This window comes from Phyllobates terribilis, unplaced genomic scaffold (assembly GCF_046119375.1).
Source record: "Phyllobates terribilis strain yellow unplaced genomic scaffold, ASM4611937v1 Scaffold_11__3_contigs__length_659146591, whole genome shotgun sequence".
NCBI lineage: Eukaryota > Metazoa > Chordata > Amphibia > Anura > Dendrobatidae > Phyllobates > Phyllobates terribilis.
In genome coordinates this window covers 323835396-323858845 of record NW_027362771.1, presented here as the reverse complement: position 1 = coordinate 323858845, position 23450 = coordinate 323835396, and the positions used below count along the sequence as shown (strand labels likewise).

The following is a 23450-nucleotide window of genomic DNA, read 5'->3' as shown; positions in this document are numbered from 1 at the left end:
ACCCCTGCTGTAAACAGTTAATCGCTCATCACCCACTGCTAGTAACCCATGTGTTTGGCTGGCGAGTGCTTCTGTGTATAGGAGTGTTGACTGAGATGGCTGTCAACCAAAAGATCAGCCAGTGAATCGTTCAACCAACAGCTATCTAATCAGTATGGCCAGCTAAAGATTCAATGACTATTAGGTGCGCTTACACCCTACATACATGCTGGGAGAATGAAAGTTCCATGGAAAGCTATTCCTCATAACCATCATTAAAGGGGTATTCCAATCTCCAAGATCCTATCCCAAAATGTAGTTGGTTTAATAATAATAATAATAATATTAGCAAATACCTCCAATTAGAAATGTAGTATAGTACAGTACTCCTGATGCGCTATGTCGCTTACCTCATGTGCAGGCATTGCAGTAGCTTAGGTATCCATGGTCACAACCACTAACAACTAACTGTCACTATAAGAGTGGTCATAAGCATGGATACCTAAGCTAGTATAATGGCCTGCATGGGATAAGCGACATAGCGAATCAGAATAACTATGTTACATTTCTAATTGGAGCTATTTGATATTATTCTTATTATACCTACTATATACTGGGATAGGATCTTGGAGATGGGAATATCCCTTTAAGTTTACAAACTCAGCCTAGTCTGTGCATGTGTTTTCAATGGGAAAAATAAAATAAGCATCTTCTAACAGCCTATATACAGTGGCATGTAAAAGTCTGGGCATCCCTGATCAAAATTACTGTTGTGAACAGTTAAACAAGTTGAAGATGAAATGATCTCTAAAAGGGCTAAAGTTAAAGATGACACATTTCCTTTATATTTTCAGCAAAAAAATATATATATTTTCGTCTTTTACATTTTAAAAATTACAAAAAGGAATAGTTAGTACCTAGAAGCACCCCCTATTGAAAGTATCACAGCTTGTAAACGTTTTTTGTAGTCAGCCAAGAGTCTTTCAATTCTAGTTTGAGGGATTTTCATCCATTCTTCCTTGGAAAATTCTTCCAGTTCCGTGAGATTCCTGGGTCGTCTTACAGGCACTGCTATTTTGAGTTCTAGGCACATATTTTCATTAGTGTTCAGATCAGGGGACTGTGAGGGCCATTGTAAAACCTTCAGCTTGCACCTTTCGAGGTAATCTATCGTGGATTTTGACATGTGTTTAGGATCATTATCCATTTGTAGAAGCTATTTTCAATTTCAGCTTTTTTACAGATGATGTTATGTTTGCATCAAGAATTTGTTGAAATTTCATTGAATACATTCTACTCTCTACCCATGAAATGTTCCCTGTGCCATTGGCTGCAACACAACCCCAAAGCATGATTGCTCCACCCCCATGCTTAAAGGGCACCTGTCACCAGAAATAACACTATTAACCTGCAGATATGCAGTTAATCTGCAGGTTAATAGCGTTGTTATTATGCTGCCCGGCGCCTTCACGTAGCCGAATGCAGCGGGGAGAAAATGAACTTTAGATTTCAGTCATGGAGGTGGTGGCGCCGCAGGTTCAGTCATCGCTCTGAGAATACAGAGTGGCCGCTGTAACCGCTGGCCGCTGTAACCGCTCCCCCGGCCCTGACTGACATTCTCTCTGCATTGGGGCTGCGCTGTCAGTCAGGGCCGTGGGCACAGTTACAGCGGCTGTTCTGTATTCTCAGAGCGATGAATGAACCCGCAGCACCCCCGTCTCCATGACTGAAACCGAATGCTGGCGGGAAGGATAAAGTTCATTTTCTCCCCGCTGCATTCAGCAGCGTGCAGGCGCCGGACAGCATAATAACGCTATTAACCTGCAGATTAACCGCATATCTTCAGGTTAATAGCGTTATTTCTGGTGACAGTTTCCTTTTAATGGTTGGCGAAATGTTATTTTCCTGAAATTCTGTGCCCTTTTTTCTCCACACATACCTTTGATGATTGAGGCCAAAGAGTTCAATTTGAATCTCATTGGTCCACAGGACTGGTTTCCAAAATGCATCAGGCTTGTTTAGATGCTCTGTTGCATACTTCTGACGCTGAATTTTATGGTGAGGATGCTGGAGAAGTTTTCTTCTGATGACTCTTCCATGAAGGCCATATTTGTGCAGGTGTCTCTGAGCAGTAGAACAATGTACCACAACTCCAGAGTCTACTAAATCTTTCTGAAGGTCTTTTGCAGTCAAGCGGGGGTTCTAATTTGCCTCTCTAGCAATCCTACAAGCAGCTCTTACTAATATTTTCCTTGGTCTTCCAGACCTTATCTTGACCTCCACTGTTCCAGTTAACTGCCATTTCTTAATTACATTTCAAACTAAGGAAAGGGCAACTTGAAAACACTTTGCTATCTTCTTATAGCCTTCTCTTGCTTTGTGGGCATTCACAATTTTCATTTTCAGACTGCTTTACAGTTGCTTAGAAGAACCCATGGCTGCTGTTTTTGGCACAATATTAGAGGAGGCTGGGTTATTATAAAGTTAGGAAATTTAACCATGATAATGAACAAGCCATAAACTCTAAAAGGCTAATTAAGGTCTGAAACCTTGGTCAAAATTATCTGAGCACACAAATCTCCAAGGATGCCCAAACTTTTGCATCAGTCCATTTTCATTTTTGACCTTTTTTAAAATAATAAAAAAAAGACAATATATATATATTTTGCCTAAAATACAAAGGAAATGTGTCATCATTAACTTTATCCCTTTTAGAGATCATGTCATCTTCAACTTGCTTAATTGTTCACAATAAGGCTATGTGCCCACGATGCAGAAATGCTCCGGATTTTTCCTGAGCGTTTCTGCATCTCCCTGGCAGAAAAAACACATGCGGATTGTACATGCATTTTTCCTTCCAGGGACATGCGGATGTGAAGCGTTCTTCACTTGCATTTCCGCATGCGGGTTGTCAAGCACTTTCCAAGCGATTTTAGCATCACTTGGAAAGTGCTTGTCAACTTGGTCACACTATATAAATCCATGCAAACGGTATGGATTTATATAGTGTGACCGAAAGAATGGTAAAAAATAAATATTATACTTACCTTCTGATAGCCCCCGGTGTCCTTGTCTTGGCTTGCCGTCAGCTCGCGGTAGACTAAAGGACCATCAGACGTCAGCGGTCGCGTGACCCATCACATGACTAAATGACGTCACCGCAGGTCCTTGAGTCCACCGCGAGCTGCCGGCAAGCCGAGACAAGGACACCGGGGGCCATCAGAAGGTAAGTATAATATTTATTTTTTATTTTATTCTTTTTTTTTTACAGGTACTATGGTACCCGGGTCCGGAGGAGAGTCTCCTCTTCTCCAGACACGGGTACCATCCGCACATTGAAACGCATGGAATCCGCATGTACAGATGCAGTGATGCGGATTCCATGCATTCCAATGCAAGTGAATGGCGGTGAAAACGCAAAATAATTGGTAGTGCTGCGGATTTTTCCGCAATGATAATCCGCAGCGGAAATTTCCGCAGCATGTGCACAGCACAAAATAGAGATGTACCGCAATCAATTTATTTTTATCAATTGACAAAACTTTTAAAACTTTTAAACTTTTGCACAGTACTATATATATATATATATACAGTACAGACCAAAAGTTTGGACACACCAAAGAGTGTGCAAAGCAGTCATCAAAGCAAAAGGTGGCTACTTTGAAGAACCTAGAATATAAGACATATTTGCAGTTGTTTCACACTTTTTTGTTAAGTATATAATTCCACATGTGTTAATTCATAGTTTTGATGCCTTCAGTGTGAATGTACAATTTTCATAGTCATGAAAATACAGAAAAATCTTTAAATGAGAAGGTGTGTCCAAACTTTTGGTCTGTACTGTATATGGTAATAATTTATAGTTAAATTATTATTATGTGGTTGATGGGCCCATACTGTATGCCTTTGATTCAATGTGGGCTATAGAGTGCTCTCCATAGTAAAAAAAACAGTGCATTTGTGTTAAGTTCCCATAATGAGTTTTTGGTGAGTTCATGACGCTGCATATTTTTGCTGGTTCAAAAACGCAGTGTCTTACAGTGCCAGTGACGCGCCCCCTGGGCCATATTCTTTAGGGGGAATATCCGGAGCCGGATCAGATGGGAGTTGTAGTCTTCCGAGTGGCTGTGACCCGGTCCGTGCCCAGGGTGTCAAACTGAGTTGTATGTGGCAGTCCTACAGATGTTGCTAAGTTCTTAATGTCGACTACGCCACCCGTTGTGTTGCGGTCACTGTGGCCGCCGCTGCAGCAGGGTCCGCTGAGGCTGATGGTGTAGGTGCAGCTTTGATGATATAACCCCCAACGGGTGGGGTATGGCCTCAGGGGGATCAGGTGCAGAGGATGGGGGTTGTGGTGATGCAGTGTAGACGGCAATCAGAGACAGAGTCGGGTTATGCAGTTTAGGATGTTTACTCACTGCTGATGTTCTGGTCACTCCAGCTTCGAGTGACCTCCCGAGCCGTGCTGCGTCCACCAGGTTCTGGATCCAGCCAACCCCCAAATAAGTCCGGAGCGTGACCCTGAGCTCTCCTTCTGTCCGTTCTCTGGCCGTCCCCACTATTGATCCACCCAGGTCCAGCTCCCTCGGGCCTTCTGTTGGGAGACCCTTGGCCTCGGGTTCCCTGACCCTCCACGTGGTATGCCTTCGTGGTGGATGTGGTGGGTGACCGTGACAAACGCTGCCCACGGTCTCCGGTCTCTGGCTGGGGTGTGTTTTTGCCCCCACCAGCTTGGGTTCCGGTACCCTGTGCCAACTCTTCACCCGGGGATTTAAGTTGGGTTCTTGGAGTCCTTTTCTGCTGTTTCCCCCTCTGGGTCTCTCTCTCTCTTCTCCTCTCTCACTCTGGGTCTTTCTTCCCCTCTGCTCGCTGACTTCCTCTCTGCAACTGACCCTGTTCTTAGTTGGTGCCCACCTTATATACACCCTCTATGTGTGAGCTCAGGTGACCAGCACCCAATGAGCTCCTATCTTTACCCAGGCTGCTCCCCCTATCTGCCCCTACACTACTTGGGATGTACCACCCCCCTCCCACTCCAGCCAGGAACAGACTCGGTCGTACCTGCACATTTCTAAGTGGGAGTACCGTCGGTCTGCTCCTCGGAAATGGGATGTATGTAGTGCATGCAGCCTACCGAGCTCAGTTCCACACTCCTTCCTTACTCGGGAGTGGAATATCACACCTCTGGGTTGAGGTGCAATACCCCTGTAGCAGCCGAATCCTCAGGGTGCTACATTCCCCCCTGGTAAATCACAGCACGTCCTCGGGCTGTAAGACATAAACACCAAAAACATACAAATTTTTGCATAAACATATAAAATATATAAAACATTATATATATAAAACTTTCTCGTCGCCTCTGGCTCCTCCTCCGGTCACTGTGCAACGTGTGACCGGGTACAGTGCGACAGTCTTTCTAGAAAACATGGTTTTCCTATAAAACCGGTAGGGGGCGCTTTAGGAAGCGCAACTATGTACAAGGGTATGGCCGCTCTCAGTCCTCGGCCAGTTAAGGAGGGAAAGGGAATGGCTGCTCACAGTCCTCAGCCTGTGGAATTAAGGGTAAACGGGTAAACAGTTCACTCAGCTGGTCCCAACGGGGACTATATTTGCAGTAACAGTTTCTTTATACCCCGATCGGGTAACTATTTACAGCACCTGCTCCGCTGTACCCAACAACGTCTTCCTTCTGCTCCTTCTTTGGGGATCTCAGCTTCAGACCCGTCCGGATCCTCTTGCTCTTCCTCCTCACATCGCAGCTCCTCCTCTGTCAGGCGATGCACATGGAGGGCGTAAGGTCCTTTGGCACACTTGTGCCGGGTAAAGGTGACCTCGTCCCCGATGTAAAGGTCACGACCTCTGTGCCCCTCCGGCAGATGGGACTCCACGTCTCTGCGCGTGACAAAGACGTCGCCGGGGGTGTTGTTGTCTCTGATGAAGCCCCACCCATGCTGCAGGTTAAACTTTATTACAGTCCCGGTGGTACGGGGACTGTGCGCTGCACGGGGGTCCCTCCTGGTTCGGCTCTTCTGCTCGGCGCTCCTTATTTGGGCCTGTTGTTCCCGGACCCGCCTCTCTCTCCGCTCCCTCGCAAACTCTTCGAGCTGCTGTCGGCAACACTCAGCACGCTCCGCTGCAGCTGCCCTGGTTTCCTGAGTGAACCCCATTAGGTCTTCTCCGGTGGGGTCCCACTCAAATTGGGCCTCTTCAAGCGGGGGCGAGATCCTTATCACGGGCTTCGGAGCCGGAATCAGGGGTGCACACATGGCCCCAACTCTCCTCTGGTGCTCCAGTTCATAATACCTCTGGGGCCAGATGAAAGGCTGCCCGTCCGGCCACGTGTGCTGGGCAAACAAGTCCTCTCCCAGACGCGGCACCCTTGGTTTTACGGGTGCGGGCGCGGTGGTGGTGGCGCCCGGGTTGCCCAGGCCTTGCGGCCAGGCCTGGGGCACCTGGAAGGTGAAGGGCACCGTTAGGACGGCGGCGCCCTGGGCTACCTGGCCTTGCGGCCAGGCCGGAGGCTCCGCGGAGGTAGGGGGCGCTGTTGGTGATGCGACGCCCGGGAATTCTAGGCCCTGCGACCAGGCTGGTGTTACTTCCTGTTTTGCCACGCTCGGGGTCGGTGCGCATGACGTCACAGGGGTCGCGGCGGCGGCTTCCGGTTGGGGCCTAGTCTGCGTCGGTGACATGGCGTTTTCGGGCACAGCAGGGGGACTTTCGGGCTCTGCGACGGGGAGCTGGGGCAGGCAAGCGGTGTCCTGATTTGGGGTATAGACGTCCCCTTTACCTGCCTCCATGCGTTCGGCTCCCTTCTCGGCGCCGTCTCCGGCCTTGGGTCCTCCCGCGCCGTCCTCAGAGGCGGTCTGTCTCCTCATCTTGGCTGGCGTGCTCCGGGTCTTGGTTTGCTGGGCCATCTCTCGGCTCCACTCCGCCAATGTCTCTCGCTGTACCCGGGCCATCCTCCGTGCGAGGCCCTCCAGGGCAGTCTGTGCACACCCCCGGTCTTGGGGGAGCTGTGCAAGGACCTCCACTAGGCCTAGTGGGGTCGTGGTTTCTAGCAGGCTCCTGACCAACGGGTCGGTGCTGCTCTGCTCTTCTTCCAGCAGGCTCCTGGCCAGCGGGCCGGTGCTGCTCTGCTCTCTCGCCATCTCCGGGTGAGCTTCTCTGCTACCCCTTTCCAGGCTTCCTGCCTCCGGGTGCGCTCGCTCCAGACTGCTCCAGGCGGCACCCATCTTCGTTCTTTTCTTTCGTCTCCTCCCACTTCGAGGGCGGTCCCGGGGCCACTGGGTGACTGTCAGCTCCAGGGGCGGTTCTTTCACGCTGACAGACACCTCTAGCATCACAGTCTCTGTTGGTGGGGGCGGTTTCCACTTTTGGCGCCATTTTCGGTCCTGGCCCACGATGGGAGGTGGCCTCTCGCCACCCTCTGGCACGCCCATAATGGCGTCCGCTCTTCCAAGGCGGGAAACCTTTGGAAATGGCGGGAATCGCTTCCCAGTGGCGGGAAACTCTGCAGATGGCGGGAAAAAGTTGTTAATGGCGGACACCCGGCGGGAATCGACTGGTGATGGGGTCCGATGGCGGGACCCTCCGGAACCGGCAGGAGACTTCTTTTTGAGGTAAACTCGTTCTTTCTTTCAGGCACGCAGTACCCGGTTGTTGTGGGCACGTAATCCTGCCGACTACGCCAAAGTTGACGCGCCCCCTGGGCCATATTCTTTAGGGGGAATATCCGGAGCCGGATCAGATGGGAGTTGTAGTCTTCCGAGTGGCTGTGACCCGGTCCGTGCCCAGGGTGTCAAACTGAGTTGTATGTGGCAGTCCTACAGATGTTGCTAAGTTCTTAATGTCGACTACGCCACCCGTTGTGTTGCGGTCACTGTGGCCGCCGCTGCAGCAGGGTCCGCTGAGGCTGATGGTGTAGGTGCAGCTTTGATGATATAACCCCCAACGGGTGGGGTATGGCCTCAGGGGGATCAGGTGCAGAGGATGGGGGTTGTGGTGATGCAGTGTAGACGGCAATCAGAGACAGAGTCGGGTTATGCAGTTTAGGATGTTTACTCACTGCTGATGTTCTGGTCACTCCAGCTTCGAGTGACCTCCCGAGCCGTGCTGCGTCCACCAGGTTCTGGATCCAGCCAACCCCCAAATAAGTCCGGAGCGTGACCCTGAGCTCTCCTTCTGTCCGTTCTCTGGCCGTCCCCACTATTGATCCACCCAGGTCCAGCTCCCTCGGGCCTTCTGTTGGGAGACCCTTGGCCTCGGGTTCCCTGACCCTCCACGTGGTATGCCTTCGTGGTGGATGTGGTGGGTGACCGTGACAAACGCTGCCCACGGTCTCCGGTCTCTGGCTGGGGTGTGTTTTTGCCCCCACCAGCTTGGGTTCCGGTACCCTGTGCCGACTCTTCACCCGGGGATTTAAGTTGGGTCCTTGGAGTCCTTTTCTGCTGTTTCCCCCTCTGGGTCTCTCTCTCTCTTCTCCTCTCTCACTCTGGGTCTTTCTTCCCCTCTGCTCGCTGACTTCCTCTCTGCAACTGACCCTGTTCTTAGTTGGTGCCCACCTTATATACACCCTCTATGTGTGAGCTCAGGTGACCAGCACCCAATGAGCTCCTATCTTTACCCAGGCTGCTCCCCCTATCTGCCCCTACACTACTTGGGATGTACCACCCCCCTCCCACTCCAGCCAGGAACAGACTCGGTCGTACCTGCACATTTCTAAGTGGGAGTACCGTCGGTCTGCTCCTCGGAAATGGGATGTATGTAGTGCATGCAGCCTACCGAGCTCAGTTCCACACTCCTTCCTTACTCGGGAGTGGAATATCACACCTCTGGGTTGAGGTGCAATACCCCTGTAGCAGCCGAATCCTCAGGGTGCTACACCAGCAAGGTGGATGGGATGTATAAAAATCTCATGCCCACTATGCAATTTTTTCAAGCAGCGTAAATTGACTTGCGGTGTGTGTTTCAAATCTGCAACATGTAATTTTCTCTTGGGAGGTTTAAGCGCAGATTTTCTCCATAGAATTGCATTAGGTGCGTAAAATCTGCAGGTAGAAAGTACTTATGCGTTTTTAGTGCATTTCCACTGTGGAAACTCATGAAAAAACTCATGTAATGTGCACATGACTGTATCAATAAGGGTTTGTCAAAGCCAAATACCAGGAACTATACAAAACAACGCAGCTTTATTTAAAACATGAGATACCAAAAAAGACTGAAGAATCAAAAAAGCAACAAAAACACGCAATGGAAAAAACAAAACAAAATAGAGGCAGAAATGCTGCCGAAAACCTGCAACATCAAAAACTCACCAAATACTCATCATAGCAACGCAGACTTACATTGAATAAAGCTGTGAGGAAGAAAGACAGAAATTGACTCCTATTGCTGTTAATGGGAACCTGTTAAGAGAAATGTACTAAGCAGGCAGATTGGATTTTGGCACAGGCCTAGTGGTGGCTGAGACTAGTGATATCAAAGGAGAAAACTAGATTTGTTCTTTCCGCCTTGGCAAACTGTTCTAAAGGTGCTGGCCACTGATTTCCTCATCTTAAGAACCTATCCCAGCTATTTTACCCAGTATATAAGGCTTTCATATCGTAATGCTACAGCTACAATCTTTTATGTAGTATAATTCGCTATGTGGACATACCTTTTGCTCCTCTTAAGACAAAACCAAATCCCTCCAGTTCCCTCTTCTGCAGTCGTGCAACCTTCTCCTGGATGACATAATCACTGCAAAAATTCACATGACAGATCAAAACCATGAAAAAAAGCAAAAGAGAAGCTTGTGTACTGTATATCAGAAAAGTCTCCATCTTGCTACAAATCCGAGCATTGTGCATAAACTCTGATGCTAATCCAGTCACAATTTACAAAACCAAAGTGAAATCACTATCATAATATTGGTGAGCTCTACTACTTGGAGGAAAAGAAGGTTTAATCATAATCACAGACGCGGATTCTTTACTGTAAGAGCAGTGAGACTATGAAACTCTCTGCCGCATGATGTTGTAATGAGTGATTCACTATTAAAATTTAAGAAGGGCATGGATGCCTTTCTTGAACAGTATAATATTACAGGTTATAAATACTAGATTCCTTGATAGGGCGTTGATCCAGGGAACTAGTCTTATTGTCGTATGGAGTCGGGAAGGAATTTTTTTCCCCAATGTGGAGCTTAGTGTTTGCCACATGGTTTTTTTTGCCTTCCTCTGGATCAACAAGTTAGGCTATGGGTTGAACTAGATGGACTTAGTCTTCCTTCAACCTTAAAAACTATGTTACTATGTTACTTTCAATTCACTAGAAGTCCATATGTATTAAATGGCCCAATCAGTCACTTTCAGCAGGACTTCTTACCCGTCAAATGTGGACTGCAAGATTATCGTGAAAGAGACTTCCTAGTAACTCTCGTTCCATGGTAATCTTGCAGTCTAAATGAGCAAAACACTCATTTATCGGGTGAAATGAGATTGGTGCTGTACAAAAGATCATTGATCTCTGCAGTGCATCGCGCTGTGTACACAGGACCTGTGCTGCCGAGAACAATGGCAGCCTATGTACAACAATTAATCTATTACTGATTATTCAGTGTGCATCTGAAGACGGGTCGCCCTGTGTACACAGAACCTGTGCTGCCGAGAACAATGGCAGCCTATGCACAGCAATTAATCAATTACTTACTATTCAGTGTGCATCTGATGCCGGGTCCGCCTGTGTACATAGAACCTATGCTGCTGAGAACAATGGCAGCCTATGCACACCAATTAATCTATTACTGATTATTCAGTGAGCATCTGAAACCGGGTTGCCATGTGTAAACAGGATATTAAATGACCGCTGATCAGTAAACAAGTAGTTGATCGGCGGTCGTTTAGTGCCACTAGTCATCAGTTGTAAATCCACCTTTAATCATTTTTCTGTGGATTTTGAAAACTGAGAATAACTGTATGGTAAACTGATTTTACCTATGAGAAGTGAAGGAGTCATAGGATCCAACTGTGTAATGTCTGAACAGACGCTTTGTCCGGTCTTCACGAGTTTCTAAAAGACAGAGCCGTCTATGTGTGAGACACAATGAAGTCCTAGAACATGTTATTGTACAGCCTTGAAGCACTTACTGATAAATACAATATAAGCTGAAAGTTTATACTAAAATTATTAGGAAATGAATGTAAAATCATCCATCAATAAATGCCCATGGATAGAATTTTCTATACAGGTCTCATGAGCTCTCCCTAAAGGATACCACTGTATTTCTCATACCTTGACGCGGATCTGGCTGCCTCATCTGCACTTCCTCCACACAGTCTGCTGGAAACCATCCACTCCGACCCTTTACTGATCCTTCCCAAAATCCGCCTTCACCAATACTCAGCACTGCAAATAGAAAAACAGTAAAAAAAATGAGACAAAAATAATACACGTACGTGAGCCCACAGTTAAAGGGACAACTCTCGGGTTTATTGATGGACACAGGATATAATCGTAATAGAAAATACTGTACCGGAAATTTAGTTAGTAACTTTCTCTGTTCTCCAGCATTAAGAGATTTTAAATTATATTTACTGCTCGTTGCCTACTTTACCAGCTATCGCTGCAGTTTATCGGACGTGGCCAGTCTCCTAGGCAAGTAATGCAGCACTTACAAGCTCTTTTCTATACAGCTTGGAAGCTCTGCTCTGATGCTGGATCCGGCCAGCTTCAGTGCCTTGAGCTCCGCTGATGTGGTAGAGACAAAGCTGCATCAGCTTGCATCATGAGAGATCGCACAGTTTGGGCCAGCGGCACTGCTATGCCACTGGTCTAAAACTGCCAATCCTCAGGGGCACTCAGCCCACCTCTCAGCAAGCAGGAAGCCAGGAGTCAGGGGAGGGGGCTCTCCTGAAGACAGAAGATGTGACATTTTCTTTAAATATATCATACACAGTTTTCCAAGACACATTAACTTTTACCTTTATACTGTACAGTCATTATTACATAATAATTGTATTATAATATCTAGTGACATTTAGTATCAAATAATTATTTTAATCGACAGTAAAATGAACATCATGTTCAATTAAGGGAACAAAAAATGATAAAAAGACAAACAAAGAATAAATTAGGATAGATACAAATTAAAGATTGTTTGTCTTACGGTTTTTATAAAATCTGTAAGTAGTATCCTAGGGTTTCAACTTTAAGTACAACATTGATGCTACTAGTTAGTAGGGTTTACCAGCGGTAAGAAAATATTAATTTTCGAAAGGTGTATCTAGACAATTGGCCACCAGATGCCTATCTTTCAGGAGGTAAGATAAAGTATATAGGTTATATAGGAATATATTGGTGGTGTCACAGATACATCGTAATGTGGGTACCACTCTGCTACTGCTTTATGACATCTCCTACATGTGACCATCTGCCAACTAAATTCTCATCCAATTCTCTCAATGTTCTGTTGAGAAAAGCAGATAAGAATCTAGTCGACAGGTGACTATTCAATTTGCATACTTGCCCTGATATGACGACTGCTAGAACCAGCAGGTGTGGCTGAATCCTAACAGTGTGTATACTACACGGTGTTAGGATTCAGAAAGCTGCAATGCTTGACGAAAATTCCACCAAAGATGGACAACCCCTTTAAGCAATATACTGTTTGGGTGATATAAACTGGAAGGGGAAGGCTAGGACAATAAAGGAAACAGGAGAGTAGGGGAAAGGATATCTTAAAGTCACATGCATAGCGGAATAAAACAAATGGATTAGGCATTCTGGAACGGGGATTTAGGTTTGAACTGAAAGCAGAAAAAAATTATGTAAAAAAAAAATAATCTTGCGCCTCCTCCTATGCCCTTCATTTCCAGAACTGACTGTAAGGCACTAGAACACTTCAATATTACTTGTGATGTAAAATTTAGAAAAACTATAACACTTCTTTTTCACTCCCACAACATTATCAAAAACATGATAATCCTGCACTTAATATGCCAGCTAACTGCACATCATGCAAAGGTGCCAAAGCTACACAAGTACATTAAACAGCATACATCATACATTGGGAAAAGATAATTTAATGGTTATATATATTAGTTTTAGGTCTGGACAGGTTTTCAGCTTCTAGATGTAAACCAGAATATTTCTATACACTGACATTAATTACTAATACAAGATGAGACAACAAGGTTCACCAGGGAAAAATGTATAGGTGAGTAGTTTTAAGTAATGGCTCATTTTTATATTTTTTAACTATAATTTATAAGACCTAACAATGAATGTTGCCAATAAATTCACTAGGGATGTCTCCATTGATAACTCCGTATAAGCTTCTATTCTATATTCAAAATATAGATTGAAGGGAACCTGTCACCATGAAAATGCAGTCCAATCTAAAGGAACCATGTTATAGAGCAGAGGGAGCTGATCAGATTGATATATACTTATATTAGAAAAGATTCAGATTACTGTATTTAATCGTTTAATCCTCTGCTCCTTCTGGGGTTTTTGGTCCAATGGGCGGCCCTATCAGTGACTGACAGCTACCTCTATATGCACACTGATACAAAAAAAGCTGTCAGTCACTGATAGGACCGCCCACTGGACCAAAAACCCCAGAAGGATTAAATGATTAAAATGCAGGTTATACCAAATCTTTTCCCACAAACTATATACAGTACAGACCAAAAGTTTGGACACACCTTCTCATTTAAAGATTTTTCTGTATTTTCATGACTTTGAAAATTGTACATTCACACTAAAGGCATCAAAACTATGAATTAACACATGTGGAATTATATACTTAACAAAAAAGTGTGAAACAACTGAAAATATGTCTTATATTCTAGGTTCTTCAAAGTAGCCACCTTTTGCTTTGATAACTGCTTTGCACACTCTTGGCATTCTCTTGATGAGCTTCAAGAGGTAGTCACCGGAAATGGTTTTCACTTCACAGGTTTGCCCTGTCAGATTTAATAAGTGGGATTTCTTGCCTTATAAATGGGGTTGGGACCATCAGTTGTGTTGTACAGAAGTCAGGTGGATACACAGCTGATAGTCCTACTGAATAGACTGTTAGAATTTGTATTATGGCAAGAAAAAAGCAGCTAAGTAAAGAAAAATGAGTGGCCATCATTACTTTAAGAAATGAAGGTCAGTCCGAGAAATTGGGCAAACTTTGAAAGTGTCCCCAAGTGCAGCTGCAAAAACCATCAAGTGCTACAAAGAAACTGGCTCACATGAGGATCGCCCCAGGAAAGGAAGACTAAGAGTCACCTCTGCTTCTGAGGATAAGTTTATCCGAGTCACCAGCCTCAGAAATCACAGGTTAACAGCAGCTCAGATTAGAGACCAGGTCAATGCCACACAGAGTTCTAGCAGCAGACACATCTCTTCAACAACTGTTAAGAGGAGACTTTGTGCAGCAGGCCTTCATGGTAAAATAGCTGCTAGGAAACCACTGCTAAGGACAGGCAACAAGCAGAAGAAACTTGTTTGGGCTAAAGAACACAAGGAATGGTCATTAGACCAGTGGAAATCTTTGCTTTGGTCTGATGAGTCCAACTTTGAGATCTTTGCTTCCAACCACCGTGTCTTTGTGCGAAGCAGAAAAGGTGAACGGATGGACTCTACATGCCTGGTTCCCACAGTGAAGCATGGAGGAGGAGGTGTGATGGTGTGGGGGTGCTTTGCTGGTTACACTGTTGGGGATTTATTCAAAACTGAAGGCATACTGAACCAGCATGGCTACCACAGCATCTTGCAGCGGCATGCTATTCCATCCAGTTTGCGTTTAGTTGGACCATCATTTATTTTTCAACAGGACAATGACCCCAAACACACCTCCAGGCTGTGTAACGGCTATTTGACCAAGAAGGAGAGTGATGGGGTGCTACGCCAAATGACCTGGCCTCCACAGTCACCAGACCTGAACCCAATCGAGATGGTTTGAAGTGAGCTGGACCGCAGAGTGAAGGCAAAAGGGCCAACAAGTGCTAGGCATCTCTGGGAACTCCTTCAAGATTGTTGGGAGACCATTTCCGGTGACTACCTCTTGAAGCTCATCAAGAGAATGCCAAGAGTATGCAAAGCAGTCATCAAAGCAAAAGGTGGCTACTTTGAAGAACCTAGAATATAAGACATATTTTCAGTTGTTTCACACTTTTTTGTTAAGTATATAATTCCACATGTGTTAATTCATAGTTTTGATGCCTTCAGTGTGAATGTACAATTTTCATAGTCATGAAAATACAGAAAAATCTTTAAATGAGAAGGTGCGTCCAAACTTTTGGTCTGTACTGTATCCATCTAATTAGTCAATGTGGTGGTTGCAGATTGGACTGCATTTTCATGGTGACAAGTACTCTTTAACTTCGTGAAAAAAACTGTCAAAAACAGTAAAAACCCGGCACTCCCACCCAGGTGTGTATACCACAGCTGAAACGAGCAAGGGATCTGCCGAACCTATGCCAATAGGACCATTGGCTTCCTTTTGCTGTATGGACCTTTAAGTAGTTTGGTGACATCATGAATCATGGAGCAGTTTGCTCAGTAACTTTCAGTTTGTTGTGGTGTTGATGGCCGGAGCGCCGCTCAAACATTTGGAGATACAGGATCGACTTTTCCAAGCTATACTGAGAGTTTTCCAAGCCACATTGAGAGTCTCTTTATAGGGAGCATTTGGACACGTAATGTTACCTCCGCCCCTTTAAATTCCAGATCATTTGAACTGACACCACAAATCTGCAGCAGGAAAACAAGTGAGTGTGTTGAGACACTCTTCAGTATGGATACGGTATATTAATGAACATTTTGGACAACTGGAACTCCAGATCATCAGTTAGCAAGTAGGAATTTTGTTGACTTGTATAGTCCGTTTTATATTATTATATACAGTTACAGAGTTGGGACCACAGCACACATTGCAATTTATTAACTCTTCAACTTCAATTTAAAGATTAAAACTTGTTTCAATTTTTTTTCCATAAATCAATGGTGCATGCGAAGATAAGATACTCTGCAATAAATCTTATTAGAGAAAAATACTGTTACCCCACTTATCAAAATTATTTCCTTCTCCCCTGTGCCTTCTACACTAATCATTTACTATGATTTCATTGCCCAAATCTTCCCTCAGCAAAGATAAATTATCAGCTGGAGTGAAACTAAAGCAGATAGACACACAGATATAGTGCTGCTTCTTTGTAGAGAGTGTTTAACTGTTTCTCTCTTTGTAGAGAAAACAGTAGACCTGTCACATGACTCAATGACGTCACCGCAGGTCCTTCACACCACCGCGAGCCGCCCAAGACACCGGACGCAGCAGAGAAAACACCGGGAGGACATCGGAATGTGAGTATAATCTTTATTTTTTACCATTCTTATTCTTTTTTTTTTTTAACTAACTTGGTCACACTACTATAAATCCATGCCGGTTGTATGGATTTATATAGTGTGAACAAGTTGTCAAGCACTTTTCCAAGTGATGCTAAATGCAGAAATGCATGCAAAAACACTTGACAAACGCTTCTACCTGGCGGGAAAAACGCTTGACAAACGCTTCTACCTGGCGGGAAAAAAACATGTAAAAACCGCATGTGTTTTTTCCTGCCAGGGAGAAGCGGAAAAAATATGCAGCATTTCTGCATCGTGGGCACATAGCCTAAGAGTTAAAGAACCAAGCATTCTAAGAATTACTCACCTGATCATGGTAAAATACATTAGGATAATTAGTAATAGGCTGCCCACATGCTCCACTTCTTCTGATTTCTAACAATAAATTACATTCATGACATGATGCATGTTACACTGATGCTCCTTAAGTTGGCTACTATAAATTTTCCAACTTTCTACACTATCTCCCTGCCCCATGTTTCTTATTTTGAAGGGCTATACTCAAAATTGCAAGTTAGCTCGGGCCCCCTGCAATCCCACAAAAAGCCCTGCCTTGAATGGAGTGGAGGTGAACATGCGCAGTCTACACTCTATTCATTGTCATGTGTCTGCCAAGTTTTTATACTCTCCATTCTCCAATGTTCCTACAGACAATTCTACTTTCTCAAATAGACAGGGAATTGAGAGCAGGCTGAGCATTATACCTCTGCTCCATTCAAGACAGGGCTCAGAGCCCCGTTATTGGGATCCCTAGATGTCCAAATGGTTGGACCACTAGTGATCAGCAAGTTGTCTCCTATCTAATATATAGGGGAAAACTTGTATTTTGGGAACCACTTTTTATACGCTCACCCTCCGCTATTCTACATTATTGTTCTCCAGATTTTGGGGGGTTTACTGACTGCTTTATAATAAAGCCATTAGCATTACAGCTTTAGCCAAGTCCAAAAATAACCGCAGTTAATCTAAAGTGTGGACAGAAAGAAAAAGATACAAGTTGGCAATGAGGGCATGATAAGCAGCATAAAGATTCAACTGGCGGACATTCATTTCTACGTTGACAGCTGTAATCTAAAATAGTATTGTTCAAAGTTTCATTGTCCAAGAATTATCCATATCATAGGAACTGTGCTAATTCCAAAGACAACATTGTAAATAGAAAAGTGTATTTTACATAAAAACTTAATTCACAAGACACAAGAATTAAGCTGGCTGTAGACATGTCATTAATGTAGGAAAAATCCATAGATTTCCATGAGACTGGCTGATCACCGGATGTTTATAGGAGGCCTGTAAGCTCTCACCTAACAGAGAATGTTGGGGAAGAAAAGGATCAAGCAGGTGGATTTCAGCATGTCTCATCATTTTGTTCCTAGAGCAGAACGGGAATTTTATTTATTTTTTACAAATTACAACATATGCTGTTGAGGTCTGAGTCCAGGTGGATCTTTATTTTACATTCAGTGGCCCCGACGGGCATAAATGAGGACTTCTCCTTCACTGGCTATTTGGCCTAGATATTGACCCCTTGAGGTTTTTCCATTCAATTGGTGCCTACACAGTTCTATGCATTGTTCCCCCATGTCTCTTTTGGTGATTTGTGCAAAAACCGTTTGATCTCTTTTATATATTCCTTGCATCATACAATCAATAGCGGAAATTTGGCAAGCTCTGTTTGACATGTGCACATTTTTGGATGCACATATGTAACTATATGTACAGCTGGTGTTCTTACATCTTCGCAATGATTCTGTGCTGTCTCCCCAGTATTGTCATCCCACACAATCATGTGGTCCTGTTTATATGGTTGCCTTGTATTTGTTGGTCCAGTGATGTTTGTATTCATGTTGCTTGTCTTTAGTCCATTGCTGGCAGTTGTGTTACTTGTTTCATGTGGCCATATGTCTGTGTGTGAACATGGGGGTTCTTATTCTTAATGGACCATACTTTTTTACTTTCTGGTCCAGTTTTCATCATTTCTACCTTGGTACTCACATATTTAGCACCTTTTTTCATTCATCGGTGTACTTATTTGTAGCGGACGCGCTACTTCCGTTTTTTCGCGTTCCACCTTGAGTTGGAACGCACACGTCCCGTCTCGCTGCGACAGCTCGCCAATGGTAACTCCATGTGAAACATATGACGGGAGAGGGGGGCGGTGTTTACAGCTGGACATGACGTAACGTGACTTCCGGTTTGCTTTCCACCACGTGACTCAGGTGGAACGCATCCGGAGTAGGAAGTGGCTGCTTGGCGTCCCATGTGGACGCAGTTAACTATAAGAGGGTATCCACCCTCACCTGAAAGGGGTTATGCCAAATAGGCCACAGTACTTATGAGCATCCATGCTCCTTTACTATTTACCCCTGACGAAACTGCGGTGTAGCAGTGCAACGCGTAGGGTCCCTAGTGCCGGCAGGTAACTATCCCAATTCATTCCCTACATATAATTTAACCTCTAACATGGTTTTCCAGGTTTACCTGGCCTATCATTATGCATGCATGCACTTTCTGTTATTGATAAATTAAATTATGAGGTATGCTATTGTGATATACTTAATGATCATGCCTTACATTATACACGCATGTATTTTCTGCCATTGATTAATTAAAGTATGTGGCATGCTATTATGATATCTTTCAAAGACCATGCTTTACACTATGGGATTTGATAAGTAGCACTTCATTTACCTGCGGGTTCAAGGGGGTTATTACTTGTAACGAACACATTGATATCTCTTCCCCCCATTTTTGATATTGCATAGAGCAATGTTTTGCCTATTTTTAAATGTTTTTATTTCATGTATTGTGGTAGATGGTCTTGTACAAAAATTTCAATAAAGATTTGTGATTGTTTATAGAACATTGTGGGTGTGCATGGTTTCTATAGCCTGTGCTTTCTCTTCGTATTATTTTGTTGTAGTCCTATCAGGCTACTGTAGCACCCCATTACACATATTTGTAGCAGTGCCCACCCTTCTCGCTTTTCCTGATAAATTGGATTTCAGCATGTCTCATCATTTTGTTCCTAGAGCAGAATGGGCATTTTATTTATTTTTTACAAATTACAACATATGTTGATTTTTTCTAATATACTTGTAATTTTTATATGCAGAATATTATTCTAGTTTCTTTACATGACTTTAAGGGCAGCCACATTGTCTAAGCTGCTGCTCTGAGCTGTGAAAAGCAGTTCAGCATTATCGTAAGCAACTGGACATAAGAAGTCTTACATTAAGGTTCCATGATGAGTATTTGATGCATTTTTGATGAGGCAGATGTTCTGAAGCATTTCTGCACCAATTAGCCAATTTAGATCACGTGCGGGTTTTTGACTGCATTTTTTTTTGGTATTTATGACATATTTTTGTCTCTTTTCGGCATGTCATGCTTTAAATAAATGATGCTAGAAAAAATTTAAAGCGCAAACAGGGTCTTATTCAGGTAAACCAGAATGGTAAGAGTGAACCTAAGTGCTCACCAACCACAACCACTATGTTCGCCTTATATCAGCTGCTGCAGCACCCATAAAGATATAGAAAGTGTCAAGGTATTGGGATAGTGGATTTTACTTTGCGCTGCTGATTTTCCAGTCAAGGATGCACGAGACAGAGGATAATTCAAAGTGGTTTATTGTTACATTAGTACACGTGGGTGGCCTGAAGAAGGCGTCTGATAACTTTGAAACGTGTTGACAATAAACCACTTTGAATTATCCTCTGTCTCCTGGATCCTTGACCAAAAAATCAGCAGCGTACAGTAAAATCCACTATCCCAATATCTGGACACATGCTGTAAATAAAAACGCTTTTATTTGGATACTTCTTGTTAACCCCTTTACCCCCCAAGCCTGTTTTCACCTTCATGACCAGGCCAAATTTTACAATTCTGACCAGTGTCACTTTATGAGGTAATAACTTTGGAACGCTTCAACGGATCCCCCTGATTCTGAGAATGTTTTTTTGTGACATATTGTACTTCATGATAGTGGTAAAGTTTGTTTCATATGACTTGCGTTTATTTGTGAAAAAATTTGAAATTTGGCGAAAATTTAGCAATTTTCAAACTTTTCATTTTTATTCCCTTAAACTAAAGAGTTATGTCACACAAAATAGTTAATAAATAACATTTCCCACATGTCTACTTTACATCAGCACAATTTTTGAAACATAATTTTTTTTGTTAGGAAGTTATAATGGTTGAAAGTGATTTCTAATTTTTCCAACAAAATGTAAAAAAAAATTTTTTTTAGGGACCACATCACATTTGAAGTGACTTTGAGGGGTCTATAGGACAGAAAATACCCAAAAGTGACACCCTTCTAAAAACTTCACCCCTCAAGGTGCTCAAAACCACATTGAAGAAGTTTATTAACTCTTCATGTGCTTCACAGGAATTAATGAAAGTGACACTGGTCAGAATTGTAAAATTTGGCCTGGTCATGAAGGTCAGTTAGGGGTGCAGTAATCATATTGACACCACAGGTGGAATTTTATACCATTGGGTAGTGAAGAAAAAATAATTGCATTTTTACCACCAAAATTTAGTTTTAGCCAAATATTTTACATTTTCACGAGGGTAAATGGGTAAAAATGGCAACGAAATTCATCCCACAATTTCTGCTGAATGTAAAATACCCCATATGTGGATGTGCAATACTGCTTAGCCACACTGTGAGACTCGGGAGGAACAGAGCGGTATTTGCCTTCTGGAGCGCAGATTTTCCAAGAATAGTTTGCGGACTCCATATACAGAGACCCTACATGCTAGAAGAGCAGAATCCCACCTCTAGCGACTACATTTTGGAAATTATACCCCATTGGGAACTTATCTACAGGTGTAGTGATGATTTGACTCCATGGATGTTTTCCAGAAACAAGCATCAGCGGATGTTGCCGAGGTGAAAATTGCAAACTGACGTTGTAGTGACCAGTACGTTGTAGTGACCAGTACGATATGCCCAGCTCAAGCTTCTGGAGACATGCACCCATAAATTAGGTGGGCTCTCATCACTACAGAAATGCCAAACGTGGACACTAAATGTGGTTTCGGAAGACTGGGGCTCAGAAGGGAGGTGGGCATTTGGATTTGAAAGTGCAGAATTTGCTGAATTTCTTTTTGGGGGGAGGTGAGGAGCCATTTTGCTTTTCCAGAGACTTTGTACCACCATTAACATGGAAGACCCCTATATTTTCGTTAACAGATGACGGACCTGAGTGGGGACTTGCTTTTTTTGTGGATCGATTTGAAAGTTTTGTTTTACATAACATTTTGGATCACATTTATCCGGCGCTCTACGCTGGGCACTTATATAGGGGTTTCCATCTAAATCTCAGAGTGACGTGATTCAGATGAAACCCCCGAGGGATCCATTCACTATAATGAGGCAGCAGAGTTACTCTGGACTCCGTCTGGCCTCTGTTCAGCGGTGTCCTTCTTTTCAGAAGTGCACAAAACTGTGGCGGACAATGTCGGATCATAGGCCAGACGGCGTCTACAGTGCCTCTATCTTCCTCATTATACGGAATCTTCCGCTGGGGGTTCCATCTCAATCAAATATTTCAGAGATTTACACGGAAATCCTGGAAAGAGCAAATTTAACCCCTTTACAGCCTGTGCTGTATTAGTACGCACAGGCTGTAAACCCCCGGTTCAGTGAGGGCTCCGGCGGTGAGCCCGCACTGAACCGGGCACATGTCAGCTGATTATTACAGCTGACATGTGCCCGCAAAAGCCGCGGGTGGAATCGCGATCCACCCGCGGCTGTTAACATGTTAAATGCCGCTGTCAATCTCTGACAGCGGCATTTAACAGCGCCGCGCCGGAAGCGCGTCACTTACCCCGCCCATCGGCGACCCCGTCACGTGATCACGGGTCACCGATAGGTGGTCATGACAACCCTGGGTCTGCAGCTCATAGCACAGGAGCATTTCTGCTACATACAGGTGATCTGCTGATCATCTGTATGTAGCAGAGGCGATCGGACAGTTGCTGCTTCTAGTCTCCTATGGAGACTATAGAAGCAAGCAAAAAGTGAAAAAAAAAGTTTTTAAAAATATAAAAAAAATTTAAAAAAATATAAAAGTTTAAATCACCCCCCTTTCGCCCCATTCAAAATAAAAAAAAAAAAAACCCCTAGATACACATATTTGGTATCGCCGCGTTCAGAATCGCCCGATCTATCAATATAAAAAAAGAATTAATCCGATCGGTAAACAGCGTAAAGAGAAAAAAATTCGAAACGCCAGAATTAAGTTTTTTGGTCGCCGCAAAATTTGGAATTTTTTTTCACCACTTAAATAAAAAAGAACCTATACATGTTTGGTGTCTACAAACTCGTAATGACCTGGAGAATAATAATGGCAGGTCAGTTTTAGCATTCAGTGAACGTGGTAAAAAAAATTAATAAAAAATAACTGTGTTATTGCACTTTTTTTGCAATTTCACCGCACTTGGAATTTTTTCCCCGTTTTCCCGTACATGATATGGTAAAACTAGTAATGGCGCTGAAAAGTACAACTCGTCCCGCAAAAAATAAGCCCTCACACGGCCATATTGACCAAAAAATAAAAACGCTATGGCTCTGGGAACAAGGGAGCAAAAAACTAAAATGCAAAAACGCAAAATCCCAGGGTTGCGAAGGGATTAAAATATTAAAATGTGGGCTATACCAGATCTTTTCCCACAAACTACTGTATATATCGATCTACTCAACATAGTGCCTGCATATTGTACTGCATTTTCATGGTAACAGCTACCTTTTAAGGTCATGAAAAAAACGGTCAAAAACAGTAAAAACTCGGCGCTCCCACCCAGGTGTGTATACCACAGCTCAGCTACAACGAGTAAGGGATCTACCAAACCCATGCCAATAGGACCATCGGCTTTCTTTTGCTCTATGGACCTTCCCGTAGTTTGGTGACGTCACTAATTACGGGGCAGCTTACTCGGTAACTTTCAGTTTGTTGTGGTGCATGCTCACAAAAATCTCTCATGGAAACCAGTCTATTGTGATTCAAGGGTTAGTCCGAAACCCAAAAGTAAACTTCAATTAATAAATTTTTCAAAATTAATAACTTTTGTAATTTAAGTCA

At 43.8% G+C, this 23450-nt stretch overlaps 1 protein-coding gene across 8 annotated transcripts in view; it reads right to left on the bottom strand.

Moving 5' to 3' along the window:
• SHANK3 (SH3 and multiple ankyrin repeat domains 3) overlaps nucleotides 1–23450 on the bottom strand; it is a 422681-nt gene that overhangs the window by 60433 nt on the left and 338798 nt on the right. For all 8 annotated transcript variants that reach the window (XM_073652618.1, XM_073652625.1, XM_073652619.1 and 5 more), the window contains 3 exons: nucleotides 11251–11364; nucleotides 10953–11028; nucleotides 9635–9717 (listed from right to left, as the gene is read on the bottom strand). In XM_073652618.1, coding sequence (XP_073508719.1) covers nucleotides 9635–9717; nucleotides 10953–11028; nucleotides 11251–11364 — 273 coding nt within the window. The remainder of the gene's footprint in view (nucleotides 1–9634; nucleotides 9718–10952; nucleotides 11029–11250; nucleotides 11365–23450) is intronic.